Genomic DNA, 18659 nt, shown 5'->3' on the forward strand with positions numbered 1-18659 from the left:
GTATGTGACGGAGGGTTAAAAAGTTGGATAAATAGAAGAAAATAACCAAATTCACGAAAATTTAAGGATGGACACAATTGCACTTAGTGTCTAGTTTATTTATTAAAACCAATGCATCCCATGTTTTCTCTTACATACAACAATAAAGGCTTTGAACAGAGGGCCTATTAGATCAGAGTAGATCATATCAGCCAGTAATCCTGTAAAAAAGGAAAACATGATGCCAGTCAAAAGAGACTTTAACCTCATAACGACTAAGGAAATTTCCACTTTTTGCACTTTCTTTTGTTCCTCCCTTTCTGCCAAAAGCCATATATACACTGCTCAAAAAAATAAAGGGAACACTTAAACAACAGAATATAACTCCAAGTAGATCAAACTTCTGTGAAATCAAACTGTCCACTTAGGAAGCAACACTGATTGACAATCAATTTCACATGCTGTTGTGCAAATAGAATAGACAATAGATGGAAATTATTGGCAATTAACAAGACACCCTCAGTAAAGGAGAGTTTCTGCAGGTAGGGACCACAGACCACATCTCAGTACCAATGCTTTCTGGCTGATATTTTGGTCACTTTTGAATGTTGGTTGTGCTTTCACACTGGTAGCATGAGACGGACTCTACAACCCACAGAAGTTGCTCAGGTAGTGCAGCTCATCCAGGATGGCACATCAATGAGAGCTGTGGCAAGAAGATTTTCTGTATCTGTCAGCATAGTGTCCAGAGGCTGGAGGCACTACTAGGAGACAGGCCAGTACACCAGGAGATGCGGAGGGGGCCATAGGAGGGCAACAACCCAGCAGCAGTACAGCTACCTCCAGCTTTGTGCAAGGAGGAACAGGAGGAGCACTGCCAGAGCCATGCGAAATGACCTCCAGCAGGCCACAAATGTGCATGTGTCTGCACAAATGGTTAGAAACTGACTCCATGAGGGTGGTATGAGGGCCCTACGTCCAAAGATGGGGGTTGTGCTCGTAGCCCAACACCGTGCAGGACGCTTGGCATTTGCACAGAACACCAGAATTGGCACTGGCGCCCTGTGCTCTTCACAAATGAAAGCAGGTTCACACTGAGCACATGTGACTGAGTTTGGAGATGCCGTGGAGAGCGACCTGCTGCCTGCAACATCCTTCAGCATGACCGATTTAGTAGTGGGTCAGTAATGGTGTGGGGTGGCATTTCTTTGGAGGGCTGCACAGCCCTCCATGTGCTCGCCAGGGGTAGCCTGACTGCCATTAGGTACCGAGATGAGATCCTCAGACCCCTTGTGAGACCATATGCTGGTGCAGTTGGCCCTGGGTTCCTCCTAATGCAGGACAATGACAGACCTAATGTGGCTGGAGTGTGTCAGCAGTTCCTGCAAGATGAAGGCATTGAAGCTATGGACCGGCCCGCCCGTTCCCCAGACCTGAATCCGATTGAGCACATCTGGGACATCATGTCTCGTGCCATCCACCAACGTCACGTTGTACCACAGACTGTCCAGGAGTTGGCGGATGCTTTAGTCCAGGTCTGGGAGGAGATCACACAGGAGACCATCCACAACCTAATCAGCAGCATGCCCAGGCGTTGTAGGGAGGTCATACAGACATGTGGAGGCCACACACAATACTGAGCCTCATTTTGACTTGTTTTAAGGGCATTACATCAAAGTTGGATCAGCCTGTAGTGTGTTTTTCCACTTTAATTTTGGGGGTGACTGCAAATCCAGGCCTCCATTGGTTAATAAATTTGATTTCCATTGATGATTTTTGTGTGATTTTGTTGTCAGCACATTCGACTTTGTACAGAACAAAGCATTCAATGAGAATATTTCATTCATTCAGATCTAAGATGTGTTATTTGAGTGTTCCCTTTATTTTTTTGAGCATTGTATATATTTACTCTTTATATAACTACATGAGGGCTAGTTTTTTGTGGGACAAGTTGTGGTTTTGAATAACATCACTCATTTTATTATGTAGTTTACTGAACAAGAAGATTGCAAGTGCCGTGAGATTTCAACCACTCCTCCACAATTCTACATTGTTGTTTGGGTTTTGTTTTTACCTCATTCATTATTGGTAAAAATGACCAGGCAACATATTTATTCAGGTCAGTACAAGCACGGCAATACCAAACGTGTCCATTTTTTTGTTATACTAGTGGAGAAAAAAAATTCTGAGGTTTGTAGAAAAGAAATTATGTTTCTGTTTCCATTTTCTGAGATCCATAACTTTTTTCCACATCTATAGTTGATATGTTTTGCATTTTTTTGTGAAAATTTCTGAATTTTGCCAATAATTTTGAAAATGTGCAGTTTCCAAAGTTTCAATCTTTGTCTTTTAAACCAGTTAGTCATGCTGTTCAAAATAATTAATAAATAGCATTTACCACGTCTACTTTACATGTGCGTCATTTTTCAAATGTCATTTTATTTAGATCAGAATTAGTGGGAGGGCATTTGGATTTGGGAGCACAGATTTCACTGGAACTTACTTGAGGGGGTGTTGGACACGTTTTCACCTTTCCAGCGTTTTTGTTCTACCTGTAACTTGGAAACCCCCTATTTTCCAGTGACAGATGACGGACCTGAGTGGGGGCTGGTTTTGTGTCGGATAAATTAGGATTTTTATTGGTAAAGTTTTGGGGTATATAACATTTTTTGATTGCTTTCAGTATAAGGCTGGATCACATTCTTCTTTGCTACACTGAGCACTTACGTTGCGGTTTCCGTATAAATCCCACAAAAATGTAATTCAGACCCTCAACAGGACCACTCGCTATAGTGAGGCAGATTGAAACACTTTGGAGTCTGATTGACGTCTGTTCCGGTAGTGTCCATCTTTTTAGGCATTTGCAGAACAGAGGTCATCCTCACTTGTGCACTGAAAAGACACCTAGAATGATGGGACATTCCATATGTAGTCCAAAGTGTCTTTCTGTGCCTCATAAGTGAGATGTTCCATTTGGGGGGAGGGGAGGGGGTTAGTCTGAATTGCAGTTTTGGTGATTTACACAATAAAACCCTGATGTAAGCGCTCAGCAGAGAGCACAGGATGATTGCTACTGGAACCTTGTTCTGATTTTTGGGAGATGGAATGAACATACAGACAGCAGTAAAAGAATAGTTCTTATTTTTATTCTTTGAGTGGTTCACCATGCGGTATTGTAAATTTTTTATTTTTTGGTGAACAGTGCTGTATGAAGGCTTATTTTTTGCGGGACGAGTTGCAGATTTTTTTGGTAACATTTTGGGGAACATAATACTTTTTGATTGCTTTTTATTCAGATTTTTCAGACACAGAATGAACAAAAATCAGCAATTCAGTTATTATTTTCATCTTATTTTTTTGCGGCGTTTACCGTGCGGTAAAAGTGATAAGACCAATTTGTCCTTCTGGTCAGTAGGATTGCAGCGATACCAGATTTATATATTTTTTTATGCTTTGCTGCTTTTACATACTAAAAACAATATTTTACAAAAATGAATTTGTTCTTGCATTGCCATATTCTGAGAGCTGTAACTTTTTTTATTTTTTTCCTGAATGAGCCATGTTATCGCTTGCTTTTTGCTGGCCGATTTGTCATTTTTATTATACCATTTTTTTTACATATGACTTTTTGATTGCTTTTTCATTTTTTTGTATCAGTATAATGAAAAAACTACATTTTTTGTATGATTTTATTTTTTAACTGAATATATAACGTGCCAGTTTTATACATTAGTTTTATAGATCAGTTCGTTCTGGACTCGGCGATACCAATTATGTGTACATTTTTAGTTATCTTTTTTTATTACAAACCCTGTGTTTTTAGTGGCAAAACAGCTTCTCGTGATTTGTTGAGAGCTTTTGTTTGTGTTTTTTTTTTACAAATAATGCATGATGTTGCTGATGCATTTACTTAGGACCAAAAATGGTACTGTACAAAATTAGACAAAAATATCTGCTCTTACATAATGAAGTGTCCACCATTGTCTCTCAACTCTATTGTGCTGAACAGGGCTGAGGTGTGGCACAATTAGAAGAGAGGTGTGCACAATTTATGTAAAAATAACGCCATGTTAATCCCAAGAATAACCATTAATAATCGTGGGCTCACAACAGTTGTTAATGCTGTGTAAGGCGGCGGTGTTCACACCGTGCAGTAACTGAGGCAGTGACCCAAGCAAGTCCAACATATATAGCTTTTATTTCAGCAACTCATGGGTAAACAGAAAGTCCTCCAGTTCACAGCCGGGTTAACAGAAGTCCATACACAAATGGTTGCCATGAGCAAAGGCCGCCCCGGGCCGCTCAGAGCCTGACGGGTGCAGAGCCTTCCCTGGCGTGGGTTCAGCTATACACAGTCCTGTCAAGTTTTCCTGCTATGCTCCTAGCAGGTCCCAACACTGAACAACACTAAACCTTAGTGCAGGGTTTTTTAAAGGACCTGTGGCAGGAGCCACTGGAAAACCCGGGTTGGAGGGAGGAGGCCGCTCCACTGCCTTCCTGTAGCCTCCTCCAAGAAATGAAGGCCCTGCCAGGTTTTACTAATCTGCCTTAGCCAGATAGCCTGACCAGGTCAATGCTCACCTTCATTCCTGCATTGCAGCCGCAGGTAAGTTTGTGACTGCAATGCACTCCAATGGAGTTAATAGGTCTCTGTACACATTCTGGGGGATATATACCGTCCCTCATATACGATCCCGGTCACTGCCTCACAGTTGTTAATAATTTAGCAAGAAATCGGTAAAACTAATCCATGCCAAATCATGTGGATATTGGTGCAGATTTGCCTTTGATTTACTTGTGCATCCAAAAAAATTAAGAATTTAAAGATCTTTCTGAAAACAAGAACAATTTGTAAAATTTTGACAAGACTGAGTTTCGTAGAACATTTTTTTAACCCATAATATGAAAGTTAAGGTTAATAATATAACTTTTAATACAAAATCTTCAGTCTTACTCAAATTTACATTTTTGTGGTGCCCCCCCTTGATGTCTGCAAAGGACCTATAAATTGGGCAAATTGATGGAAACAGTGCTCAAATGATATGGAAAAAGCATGTGGAAGACCCCTGGAAGCATCTCTGACTCCCAGGTCACTCATGTGAATAATGTTGTCAGAGTATTATGCCACTTTTACAGACTCACAATAAAACATACGAAAAAGAAGCCAAAATGGATTTTTCTGGAAAAAATGTTAACTAACATTCTTTCCAGGGTAACGACTTGTATATAAGGCAAAATAAATAACCAAAAACAAAAATGCTCCTCCACACCTTGGGCTATGTTCACACTTAGCGTTTTTGATGCGTTTTTGCACTTTTGTAATGCTTTCAATGGTGAAAAATACAATCACCAGTAAATGTAATGTTAACATTTTAATACCTTATCTGGCCATGTGGTGTGTGAGACATGATCAGACACATCCTGATTCATTTATGAAGGTGGAACTTTGAAAGTCATAAAACCTACTTTTACAAGATCATCAGATGGTCCTTACTATTGTTAGAGGGCTAGCAGTGTCCCTCACTATTGTTAGGGGGCATCAGCCGGCTATGCTTTGTTGTTCCTATTATTAAGGATTGGGTCTCCCCTATGTTGTTACTGTGTATGCAGTGACTGCAAGGGCTGCCAAAAATTAGGATGCACTCCAATACCCCTTTGAAGAGACTTAGTGAAGGTCCTCATAAAAAAAATTGTTCCCATTATTAAGGAGTGGGTCTACAATAGAGGAAATGCCCATGCCGTGACTGCAAGGACTGCCAAGAAAATTGGACGCACTCCAATACCCCTTTGAAGAGATGTAGAGGAGGGCTTCATTAAAAAAAACTGTTACCATTGTTAAAGAATGGGTCTCCTATACTGGTAATGCCCATGCTCTAAGTGCATGGGCTGAAAAACATTTACCCCTGGGGGGTATACATGAACATACTGTATAACATACAGAATGTTAGAAGTATGTCTCTAAAAAATTTCCTACAGGCATCATAAACACCCTTAAACAAAATTATGTGGGTGTTGCATCACGGTCACCCTGGTGATATGGTGGTGGAGGTTGAGGAAAAGGAGAAGGAGGAGGACAACAGAAAATAGACAAAATCAGGAAGAGTATACCCATGTCTGGGTGTGAAGAGGTGCATGGGAATAGATCCCCCAAAAAAACAATGGCTTTGAATTTATGTTCCACTCTTATAATCCGGTGGTGTTGAGAAGTCTGGCACAATCTAGCCCCTGTTCATTTTGATAAAAGTCAACCTGTCAGAATTTTCAATTGACAGGCGGATGAGCCAATCAGTTATAATGCTCCTGGCGGCACTGACAAAACGCTAGCGGCAGGGCAGGCCAGAACCTCCAAGGCATAGAGAGCCAGTTCATGCCACGTGTCCAGCTTGGATATGCAATACTTATAAGGACAGAGGAATCACAGAGGACATTGGTACGCTCGGCATGGTACTCCTTCAGCATCTTCCAAAACGTTTCCCTCCTTGTCAGAGTACGCTGAGCATCAGGGCCTTTGCGCTCAGAGGGTTTAAGAAAACTGTCCCACACCTTTGACGGTGTTCCCCTGCTTCTCTTCATTGTATTTGTGTCTCCCTCGCCTCTACTCCTTGGTTGCCCAACAAACTGTGAACTCTGCCACCAGCGTTTTCATTTGGGAATTTTTTTAATAATTTTTCAACAAGGGCCTTCAGGAACTGGAATATTTTATTAGACCTTTCTGCAACGGGAAGGAAATATAGAAAGTAGTGATGAGCAACCATGAATTGTAAACCCTTTCAGTGAGCATGCTATCAAACAGGCAATCCCTGCATGTGTCACAGGTGTTTAACAGCCGGGACACATGCAGCCGCGGCGAAACTAAAATCGATGCTGAGCATGCCACAAATATTCGGCGAGCACTCGAGGGTGCTCACCAAAAGGATTAGCAATTCATGCTCGCTCATCACTAATAGAAAGTTCCCCTTATAGCATGGGTGTAGAAGTGTGACCAACCAGTAATTACTGTTGCCCAAAATGCGTACAACGCGAGGTTCACGGGAGAGGCAGCAGTACATAAAGTTAGCCATGTGTGCCAGACTGCTGACAACCAAGACTTCCCTGTCCTGATCAAGAGGACAACTGTCCATGCTCTCCTCCTAATCCTCCTCCTGGTCCTCCTCCTCGTTCACCCTTTCCTCAGGCCATCCATGCTGAACAAACGGTATGACTGTTGTGTGGGTAGTACTGTCTGTAGTGCAGGAAAACAGCTCCTGTTCCTCCTCCTGTTCCTCCTCCTCCTCATTATCACCCAATCCGCATTGAGATGAGATGAGACTGAGCTGTGCGGCATCACCCTGCATAGTGCCTTGCTCCATCTCATCGTGCTCCGCCTGCAATGCTTCCTCTTTAATTGTAAGCAGCGAGCGTTTCAGTAGACAGAGAAGAGGGATGGTGAAACTAATTATGGCGTCATCGCCGCATACCATTTTGGTGGAGTCCTCAAAGTTTTGGAGCACCGCACAGATTTCAGACAACCATGCCCACTCATCAGCTCTTATGCGCGGAGGCTGACCTGAATACCAACCGTGTGTTGAAGCTAGTGCTCAACAACCACCCTCTGCTGCTCACAAATCATTCCCATCATCTGAAACGTTGAGTTCTAATACATGGTGACATCGCACACCAGTCGGTGAGCTGGAAGCAGCAAGCGCTGCTGAAGCACTGCTAGGGTGGCGGAAGCTATAGCTGACTTTCTGAAATGGGCAGACAAGTGGCATACTTTCGCAAAGCAGCTCAGGCAGATCCGGGTAGGTTTTTAGAAACCCCGGAACCACTAGGTTGAGCACATGAGCCAGGCATGGTACATGTGCGAAGTTGCCAAGCTTCAGAGCCACCACCAGGTTCCGGCCATTGTTACACATGACCATGCCCGGCTGTAGGATGAGCGGTGACAGCCACATAGCTGCCGGCTCTGTTACACCAGTCAACAACTCTGCAGTGGTGTGCAGTTTGTCCCCTAAGCATATTATCTACAGCACAGCCTGTTGCCTCTTGGCCGAGGCAGTGCTACAGTGCTTCTAACTGATGTGGTCATTTCAGAGATGGAGGCTGAAGAGGAGGAGGAGGAGGGGCAGGAGCTGTAGAATGTGGGGGCAACCCTGATGGATCTAGGGCCAGCAATCCTCGGCGTCGGGAGGACGTGTTCTGTCCCAGGGTCCGACTAGGTCCCAGCTTTCACTATATTAACCCAGTGTGCTATCAGCGAGATGTACCATCCCTGGCCACAAGCACTTGTCCACGTGTCTGTGATTAAGTGGACCTTACCAGTAACTGCGTGGTTAAGGGCATGGGAAATGTTCTGGGACACTTGCTTGCGTAAGGATGGGACAGCCCACTGGGAGAAGTAGTGGTGGCTTGGACCAGCCATGAGGTTGCGGAAAGATTACATCTCTACAAACCTAAAAGGCAACAATTAAAGTGCAAGCATTCGAGAAATGTGGAAGTTTAGTGCTGTGGCTTGTGGGTGCTTGGTTGCATATTTGCCCTTGCATTCAAAGGACTAGAGTAGAGACAACTGACCGCTGCACTGGGACAAGGAAATGGACGTGGTTTTTGATGGTGGTGATTGCGTGTAATGATAGGTGCAGGGCGGGAAGCATGTTCGCCTGCGCCATGGACAGGGGATTAGGGTGCAAGCAGAACAGGCAGTGGTGTCACCCGCAGACACTTGTTTCTGGACCCTGGCGTTCAGCCCAACTAGTCGGGTGCTTTGCTGTCATGTGCCTGAGCATGCTGGTGGTGGTCAGGCTGGTACTTTTGATGCCCCTGCTGATGCTGGCATGGCCGATGTTGCAAATGGCCCTTTTTGGGTTAACTGGACAGTCTTTAAAACAGAGCCAGACTTGGGAAGACCTAACAGTTGGACTGGCAACTTCCCTCATGTTGGTGTTCTGGGGAACAGTTGCCCGTTGTGGCCACCCCACTGCTTATTCCTGCCTATTGTGGTGCTATGCCTCCCTCCCCCTCTGTGCTGCTGGGCTTGCTATGTATGTCACCTTGCCAGGTTGGGTCAGTGACTTCATCGTCCACCATCTCGTCTTCCACTTCCGCACCCTTGGCCTCCTCCTGACTTGGTGGCAATTGTGTCTCATCATCATCATCATCCACCTCTTGCAACAGTAATTGAACTTTCCCACTGTTGCATTCATGTGACCATGGTTGCTCAAATATTTGGGCAGCGCTACATGCAATCTCCTCTTGCCCTACTTGAAGTGGGCAGGGTGAGAGAGTCCCGAATCTATAAATGGGAAAGTGAACAGCTCTTCGGAGTGTCCAAGTGTGGGATCACTTGTCTCTGGGCACTCGTCATGGTGGGAGGAAGGAGGGTCAGGGTGATTAATATGTGGTCCAGACTCACTGCTACTGAGACTGGACCATGTGGAAGACAGGGTGGAGGTGGTAGCAAACTGACTGGAAGCATTATCTGCAATCCAACCAACAACCTTTTCACACTGCTCTGGCTTCAATAGCCATGTTTACCCCACAAAGTGGGACAGGAAGGTAGGGCAACATGATGTGGTTGCTTGTTGTGCTCTCTCAGCTTGCCTACGGCCTCGTTCTCTGCGAGCACCATCACGTCCACTTCCCTGTCCCTTGCCATGTGCCTTGCCCATTTTAAATGAAGTGTAATATTTGTCACGCTCCAAAAAAGTCCCGATTATTACCGCAGTAATATCGGATCACGTTTGATGACCATGGTTTTAAGCAGTGGCGTTATAGATATGGTATTGGTCAATGACTAAGTGTGAATAGGTTGAACAACACTAAATTGGTAGACTTTAATTGGAGTGTAACATTTGGCATGCTCCAAAAAATGTCACGATTATTACCGCAGTAATATCGGATCACGTCTGATCACCATGGTTTCCAGGACGTCCCCCTGACAGCACCATGGAAGACATCCTTCTTATCCTTACAGTGACAGGAAACACAGAGGTTAAAAGCCCTCCCCTACCTCCACCCCTCAGTGTTTTACCTGTCCCTGTGAGGATAGGAACAGAGAGCTGTGGTGTGCAGAAGAGCGTACCTGCATGCGGGCTCAGGGGATCGGGCGGCCCAGAACTTCCCCTTCCTCCTGGGAAGCAGCTCGCGGCTGACACCCCCTGAATGGGGGTTCCTCAGCCTGGTCAGGGCAGCGCTGCTCCTGACCCAGGAGCTGCTTCCCTCCGGCGAGGGCTCTTGGCTCTGGAGCCTGCCTCCGCACCTGGTTCCAGCCACGTATGCGCGCACTTCCGGTGACATCACGGGAGTGCACGCGAAATTTGAAAGCGGCAGTCAGCGTGCGTTTCAGGATGGAACGCAAAAAGCAGGGAAGACCTCAGACAGGTAAGTATAAAAGCGCTTGCCTGTGTCTGGCTTCCCTGCTGTGCTGGAGACTGCATAATGGAGGATTTAGGAAAGGCAGAGACCCCATCTGAACCACCAATGGTACATGTGAGTGGGGCTAGGACTATCTGGGGGGGGGGAGAGGGTAACCCATCAGTAATAGTCAAAAGGTCGCCTCTTAATTTCTACAGTGCTGTTCCCCTATCTTAGGATAAAGGCTCCGCTAATCCACCAATGACAGTAAAGAAGGATAAAAAGTCGAGGGGAAGATGAAGAGATGCCCCATATGTAATTGCAGGTTGCCTGAAACCTGGTTTAAACAGTTATGCGAAGGCTGCACTGCTAAAATCATGAAGGATGAACAACCAACCATCCTTTTCGGATATGAGGTCAATCATCAGAGAAGAGGTTCGGGCCTCCATTTCTGGTCTAGTTTCCCCCCAGATGTCTCAGCCAGGTTCCCGAACAAAAAGACCGAGGTGGGAGATGGAGCTATCCTCAGAGGAAGAGTTACAGCCCTTTGGTTCTGAGGAGGAGGAGGAAGATATAGCTTCAGATCCGCCGGAGGAGGGAAAGAGATATCTTTTCTCAGCGGCGGACACAGACAAACTGCTAAAAGCGGTTAGAGACACTATGCAGGTGGAAGACACCCAGCCATCGCATACAGTGCAGGATGAGATGTTCGGGGGAGTTAAGATCCCAGAGACACAGGGTTTTTCCCGTAAATAACCACATCCGTTCCATAATATTGGAAGAATGGGAAGACGCAGAGAAAAGACTTGTAATTCCACGAGACTTTAGATTACGCCTTCCCTTTAAGCCAGAGGACATTAAGCCCTGGGAAGAGATTCCCAGGATTGACATTACCATTGCAAAGGTGGTCAAGAAAACCTCAATCCCCTTTGAAGATTCATCCAGCCTGAAGGATCCTATGGACAGAAAGGCAGATGGCCTTCTGAAAAGGGCCTGGGAGACGTTGGCGGCTATCATAAAGACTAATATTGCTGCCACCTCTGTAGCCAGATCAATGTGTTTGTGGGTAGAATATCTGGAGGAACAGTTAACATCAAAAGCTCCTAGAGAAGCTATTCTCAGATCCCTTCCCATCCTTAAGATGTCTACAGGTTTCATGGCTGACGCTTCGGCAGAGTCCGTTAGATTTGCAGCCAGAAATGCTAATGCAACTAGGTAGGCTATCTGGTTGAAAAACTGGTCTGGGGATAACCAGTCAAAGAATAAATTATGCTCCATTCGTTTTTCAGGAGATTTTGGGCCAGTATTAGACAACATCTTAGAAAAAGCATCTGATAAAAACAAAGGGTTTCCCGAGGATAAGCCTCATAGGTACCAGCCCTTTCGGAGACCCCGCCCCTCGCATAAGCCAGATTATAAGGGTAAAGGAAAGTCCGGCAGATGGAGTTACCCCAAGGGGAACAGGGGCAGAGGGCCCCCCTTTAGTTCAGCATCCGGCTCGAGGAAGCAATGACGCCATACGTGTTGGAGGTCGTCTGATGTCATTCCTCAGAGGCTGGCAAAAAATATCACAGGATCCTTGGATTCTAAAGACCATATCCTCAGGATACATAATCAAATTTGCCCAGTTACCCCCGGAGAGGTTTATTCTCACCAATCCCCAGCCAGTGTCTGGTACTTCACCCATGTGGTTAGAAGTACAGAAACTCTTAAAAATAGAGGCCATAAGTCCGGTTCCCCGGGTAGAGAGGTCCCAGGGGATAGAAAAAACTTCCTTGGAGTTACTCTGGATTCTTGCCTAAGAACTTCATTTCTACCTGTAGAAAAGCAGAGGTCACTGAGAAGAGAGATTATTCAGTTTCCAAGGAATCCTTGCTCCATCAGAAGTACAATGAGGATCCTGGGACTGATGACGGCCTGCATTCCATGTGTCAAATGGAGCCAGTTTCATGCTCGACATCTACAAAGAGCCGTTTTGTCGGCCTGGGACAGGCGTCAGATATCATTGGACAAAGTAATGCCCCTTTCCAGAGTGGTAAGAAGGTCCCTAGTATGGTGGACGCTTCCAAAAAACCTCCAGGTGGGAGTAGCTTGGATCTCCTCTCCAGCCATAGTAATTACCACCGACACCAGTCAGTTAGGGTGGGGCGCCCATGTAGAGGGGAAGCTCTTTCAGGTAACCTGGTCCCCAGAAATTCGTGCAAGGTCCTCAAATTATCGGGAATTACGAGCTGTGTGGGAAGTTCTTCGCCAGAACAGACCATTATTTCTGGGAAGACATATAAAGGTCTTGTCAGACAACACAACAGCGGTGGTTTTCTGCGGCATCAGGGAGGCCCAAGACACCCCTTACTGCAGAGCCTTTCTACAAAGATGTTTCTTTGGATAGAAAGAATAGCCCTATCTATAACAGCAGTACACTTAGCAGGGGCTCAGAATCAGATAGCAGACTTCCTGAGCAGACGAAGGATATGTCCCACAGAGTGGGAACTTAATATGCAGGTCTTCCTCGACCTTACGCATCGTTGGGGTTCTCCAGAAATAGACCTCTTTGCAAGCTGAGAAAATACCAAGGTCAGGAGATTCTATTCCCTAAATCCGCTAGACAATCCGGAAGAAATAGACACCCTATCCCAGAAATGGAACAAGGTGGCCTGTTGTATGCGTTCCCTCCGTTAGCTCTGATACCGAGGGAACTAAGGAAAGTGCAGGAAGACCAGGCAAGGATAATACTGGTAGGGCCCTTTTGGCCGAAGAGGAGCTGGTTTCCTCTATTGGCCAAGATGGCACTACAAGACCCTGTCCAGCTTCCCTGGAGGAAGGACCTTCTCCATCATGGTCCTGTGTTCTACCAGGAAGTAGACAGATTGCATCTTACGGCATGGATGCTGAAAGGCAGATCTTGAAGTCCAAGGGTCTTTCTGATCAGGTGATAACAACCCTACAGGCCAGTCGAAAACCGGTGACCTCAGTCATATATAGAAAACTTTGGAGAAAATTCTGCTCAGAATGTGGGGATTCAGCTATTGATGTTTCTAACCCAAATATCCCTATGATTTTGGATTTTTTGCAGGCCGGGTTTAACAGGGGTTTAAAACCAAGTACTCTAAGAGTTCAGGTCTCTGTCCTGAGAGTATTCTTTGATACTCAATTGGCAGCAAATCCTTGGATAGCTAGGTTTTCCAAGGTGGTTCAGAGATTGAGACCTTGGGTTAAGAGATCTGTTGCCCCCTGGGACCTCAATCTTGTACTTAATGCTCTTTGTAAACATCCATACGAGCCGTCCAAGGACTTGACTATAGGCAGACTCACCTTTAAGACAGCTTTCCTGGTAGCAATTACAACTGCTAAAAGGGTGGGGAAGATACAGGCCTTATCCACAAAGGACCCGTACTTACAGATTTATGAGGATAAAATAGTTCTTAGATTCGATCCATTCTTTTTACCCAAGGTTGCTTCTACCCATAAAATAAATCAGGAAGTTGTACTTCCGTCCTTCTGACAAAATCCTAAAAATCAAAAGGAAGTCTTCTTCCATTCCCTGGATGTTAGACAAGCAGTCATCACTTATTTAGAGGCCACCCAAGGTTGGAGAAAGGATCACAACTTGTTTGTCCAATTTGGCGGTAGAAATAGAGGTAAAAAAGCATCAAAAAAGACTATTGCCAGGTGGATTAAGTCTACTATAGGTCTAGCCTATGTGGCAGAAGGAAAGTCTCCTCCTGTCGAATTGAGGGCTCATTCGACACGATTAATGGCCACTTCTTGGGCAGAGAGAGGGGGGGATTCGGTGGAGCAGATTTGTACGGCCGCAACTTGGTCTAACCTAAGCACATTTTCCAGACATTACAAGCTAGACGTTGTAGCCAGTCAGAGAATGGCGTTTGGTAGGAAAGTTCTCCATACAGTGGTCCCACCCTAAAATCAATACTTTGGTATTCTCCATGGTGCTGTCAGGGGGACGTCCTGGAAAAAGATAATTAGTCTTACTGGTAATTGTATTTCCAGCAGTCCATCCTGACAGCACAGGTAGTTCCCTCCCTTTCATGTTATAAACAGTGGGAAGTAACATTGTTATATAGAATTGTAATAAAACATTTTATTGTTTGTTGCAACCATCCTGGTATGATACTTAGAAATAACACTGAGGGGTGGAGGGAGGGGAGGGCTTTTAACTTTTGTGTTTCCTGTCCCTGTAAGGATAAGAAGGAAAATACAATTACCAGTAAGACTAATTACCATTTTTAGGCAATGGCCTTATAGATATGGTATTGGTCAGAGACCAAGTTTAAATAGGTTGAACAACCCACAACTGGCAGACTTTAACTGGAGTGTAATATTTGGTACGCTTCAAAAAATGTCACGATTATTATGGCAGTAATATCGGATCACTTCTGATCATGGACAAGTTTCTATGCTTCCACAATACAGCAATGTGAATAAAATCAACCAAATCTGGATGTATTCTGCTAACAAACAAATGGAGCAGTAAAAATGGTGTACTATATTGCTTTTAAAGCAAATAACCAGGATTAAGAACAAAAAAAAAATAACCCTGATATCTAGAGCTATGGATATCTAACAGCAGCAGACAGAACGTGCAATGGACCCTATTCTGCTCTATTCACCCTCCACAAACTCTGCCAGCTTAACTCCTGCTGTCACCAGGAATAATATATGCAGCTGGATTAGTCTTTAGTAGTGTTGAGCATTCCGATACTGAAATATCGGGTATCGGCCGATATTCGCGGTATCGGAATTCCGATACTTAATTCCGATACTTTTGCAATATCGTATACCGGAATCGGAAGTTCCCATAATGCAATGAGACATTTTCATTTTATTCAGCCAATGAGGATCCTAAGAAGTGTGGGCACATCCTGTTAGGCATGTAGGCATCTTAACTAATGGCATGGCTGTGATTGGCTGCTGAAATGATGTCATGATGCACTATAAAAGCCACCGCCGCCATTTTGAGCTCACTCTGCTGTGAATTCAGTTAGGGATAGGACGCTGTTGTTCTGAGGGACAGTTTTAGCTACCTATTTGCTCTATACTGCTTTACCCAAGCTACTTTCTAAATCACTGTGCCTTGCAGTGCTAGTGCACAGTTCCCTGTGCTGTTCACCGCTGTCTGCAAGGTCTGTGTGTGTGAGTGCAGCTCACCCTGTAGTGTGTGCTTCAGCCAAGTCTGGTTGTAGTGCACTCAGTGTGTGTCACTGCCTCATACATTGTCCTTTTTTGCCAATTCATAATTTTTCCTGATATCTCCTATTAGTGTGGTGGTTCCATCTGTATTCAGCTAAATTGGTTCCAAACACACTATATAGGAGTAGATAGAGACATTTTTTTCCGTCTTGCAGCACTAGTGCACAGTGCTCTGCATCTGTACTGTTCACCGCTGTCTGCAAGGTCTGGTGTGTGAGTGCAGCTCACCCTGTAGTGTGTGCTTCAACCCCGTCTGGTTGTAGTGCACTCAGTGTGTGTCACTGCCTCATACATTGTCCTTTTTTGCCAATTCATAATTTTTCCTGATATCTCCTATTAGTGTGGTGGTTCCATCCGTATTCAGCTAAATTGGTTCCAAACACACTATATAGGAGTAGATAGAGAAATTTTTTTGGTCTTGCAGCGCTAGTGCACAGTGCTCTGCATCTGTACTGTTCACCGCTGTCTGCAAGGTCTGGTGTGTGAGTGCAGCTCACCCTGTAGTGTGTGCTTCAACCCCGTCTGGTTGTAGTGCACTCAGTGTGTGTCACTGCCTCATACATTGTCCTTTTTTGCCAATTCATAATTTTTCCTGATATCTCCTATTAGTGTGGTGGTTCCATCCGTATTCAGCTAGATTGGTTCCAAACACACTATATAGGAGTAGATAGAGAAATTTTTTTGGTCTTGCAGCGCTAGTGCACAGTGCTCTGCATCTGTACTGTTCACCGCTGTCTGCAAGGTCTGGTGTGTGAGTGCAGCTCACCCTGTAGTGTGTGCTTCAACCCCGTCTGGTTGTAGTGCACTCAGTGTGTGTCACTGCCTCATACATTGTCGTTTTTTGCCAATTCATAATTTTTCCTGATATCTCCTATTAGTGTGGTGGTTCCATCTGTATTCAGCTAAATTGGTTCCAAACACACTATATAGGAGTAGATAGAGAAATTTTTTTCCGTCTTGCAGCGCTAGTGCACAGTGCTCTGCATCTGTACTGTTCACCGCTGTCTGCAAGGTCTGGTGTGTGAGTGCAGCTCACCCTGTAGTGTGTGCTTCAACCCCGTCTGGTTGTAGTGCACTCAGTGTGTGTCACTGCCTCATACATTGTCCTTTTTTGCCAATTCATAATTTTTCCTGATATCTCCTATTAGTGTGGTGGTTCCATCCGTATTCAGCTAAATTGATTCCAAACACACTATATAGGAGTAGATAGAGGAGCCTTTCTGCAGCCTTGGGCCCTGCAGACCCAGCCAGATTAGTATTAGCCTATTTTTTGCAGCCTCATCTATTGCATTGTAGGTTACCTTCCTACATTGTAATAGCTACAAAAAGTTTGTGATACTATCGTTATTACATCTTTAGGCACATCCAGTGTCTTTTTGTGACAAAAAAAAACCTAAATAAAGTTCACCAAACACTCCACTTTACAGTTGTGTAGGCCACATTAGCTCATATTAAAGTCTAGTCCACACTTTATAAAATTAGTGTTTCTTATACCTGTTAGCAGCTGTTCAGGAATAAGCACACTAAACCCTTAGTACTTTTCTGCCTATCTTTATCAGTCTACCAAGATGAAGAAGGCAGGGAGTAAGGCATGTGGTCGTGGGCGTGGGCGTGGGCGTGCAGTTTCTGCAGGGAGAGGACATGAGGATTCTGTGCCTGCAGGGAGAGGACGTGGGGATTCTGTGCCTGCTGCGGGCACCAGTGACTCAGCATCCCCCAGTTTTACCAGGGAACAGTCCTTTATGCGCAGCTTTGTAGGAGCTAGCCGTACCCCACTGCTGCGCGAGGACCAAATTGAAGCCGTTGTCGGATGGATGGCAGCTAACGCATCGACTTCAATTAGTTCCAGATCCTCTCAGGTCCTGAGCACTGAAGAGCACCCATCTGTCTCTTCACCACCTGCCAAATTGCCCAGGCAGTCAGAGAGCCCTGGACAGGAGCCATCTCTACTTCTGTTCTCTGAATCTCTTGGCTTGGAAAGAGGGGGCCAGCCAAGCAGAATTCGAGAATTTGAAGAAGAGGTAGTATGCAGTGATGCGCAACCGTTTTGTCTCTCTGAATCTGAAGAGGCGGGTGGGCCAGTGCCTATGGTCAGCAGCACACCTCAGTACGCATCTGATGATGAGACTCAGGTGCCACTTTCTGGTGCGTACTGTGCTGTCGAGACTACCCAGGAGAAGCAGTTGTTTGAAGAGGGTGGTGTAGATGATGAGGTCCTTGACCCATCATGGCGTGAGGGACAGGAAGGTGGTGGGAGCAGCTCTGAGGAAGAGATTCCCCGAACGGCCCAAAAAGGAGGGAGAGGGAGGGGGCAGACTTGGTTGCCTGTAGCCTCCACTTCGGCACCCATTAGGAGCATGTCTCTTCCAAAATCCAATGCGGGCGTTCCCAAGACTTGCAGTGCCTGGTCCTTTTTTGACACAGTTGCAGATGACATTTGCTTTGTCAAATGCAAGCTGTGTAATCAGAAGGTGAAAAGAGGGAAAAGTGTCAGCAACCTCAATACCACAAATATGTGGAAACATGTGCGGACCAAGCACGTGGTGGAGTTACACAAACACACTGAAGACCTAGGCCAACCTACAGCGCCACCTACCACCTCTTCAGCTCGTGTTGTAGCCTCTTCCTTCAGCTCACACACAGCTGGTTCGGCTTCCTCACAGGATCGCCATGGAAGAATCTCTGGCACTGTTGTACAGAGACACAGTGTAATTCCACCCACAGCACCACTTTCCCAGTCATCCTCACACTCCCAGGCCAGTCTACAGCCATCGTTAGCACAGGCATGGGAGAAAAGGCGCCCATACTCGGCAAACCACCCCCGAGCACAGGCTCTGAATGCTGGCATTGCTAAACTACTGGCCCTTGAAATGCTATCATTCAGGCTGGTGGAGACTGACACATTCCGTAACTTTATGGCATTGGCAGTCCCACAATACAACGTGCCCAGCCGCTTTTATTTCAGCAGGCAAGCCGTCCCTGCCCTGCAACATCATGTGGAGGGAAAAATTAAACATGCGCTACAAAACGCCGTCAGTAGCAAGGTCCACCTGACCACTGATGCGTGGACCAGTAAGCATGGACAGGGACGATACCTTTCCCTCACTGCCCATTGGGTAAATGTTGTGGAGCCGGGTACA

At 45.5% G+C, this 18659-nt stretch overlaps 1 protein-coding gene across 1 annotated transcript in view; it reads right to left on the reverse strand.

The window, feature by feature from the left end:
• Positions 1-12732: 12732 nt before the first annotated feature.
• Positions 12733-18659, reverse strand: part of LOC141167313 (uncharacterized) — a 103867-nt gene continuing 97940 nt past the window's right edge. The window contains exon 5 of the mRNA XM_073654739.1: positions 12733-12869. Coding sequence (XP_073510840.1) covers positions 12733-12869 — 137 coding nt within the window. The remainder of the gene's footprint in view (positions 12870-18659) is intronic.

The sequence above is a fragment of the Phyllobates terribilis genome, unplaced genomic scaffold, assembly GCF_046119375.1.
Source record: "Phyllobates terribilis strain yellow unplaced genomic scaffold, ASM4611937v1 Scaffold_11__3_contigs__length_659146591, whole genome shotgun sequence".
NCBI lineage: Eukaryota > Metazoa > Chordata > Amphibia > Anura > Dendrobatidae > Phyllobates > Phyllobates terribilis.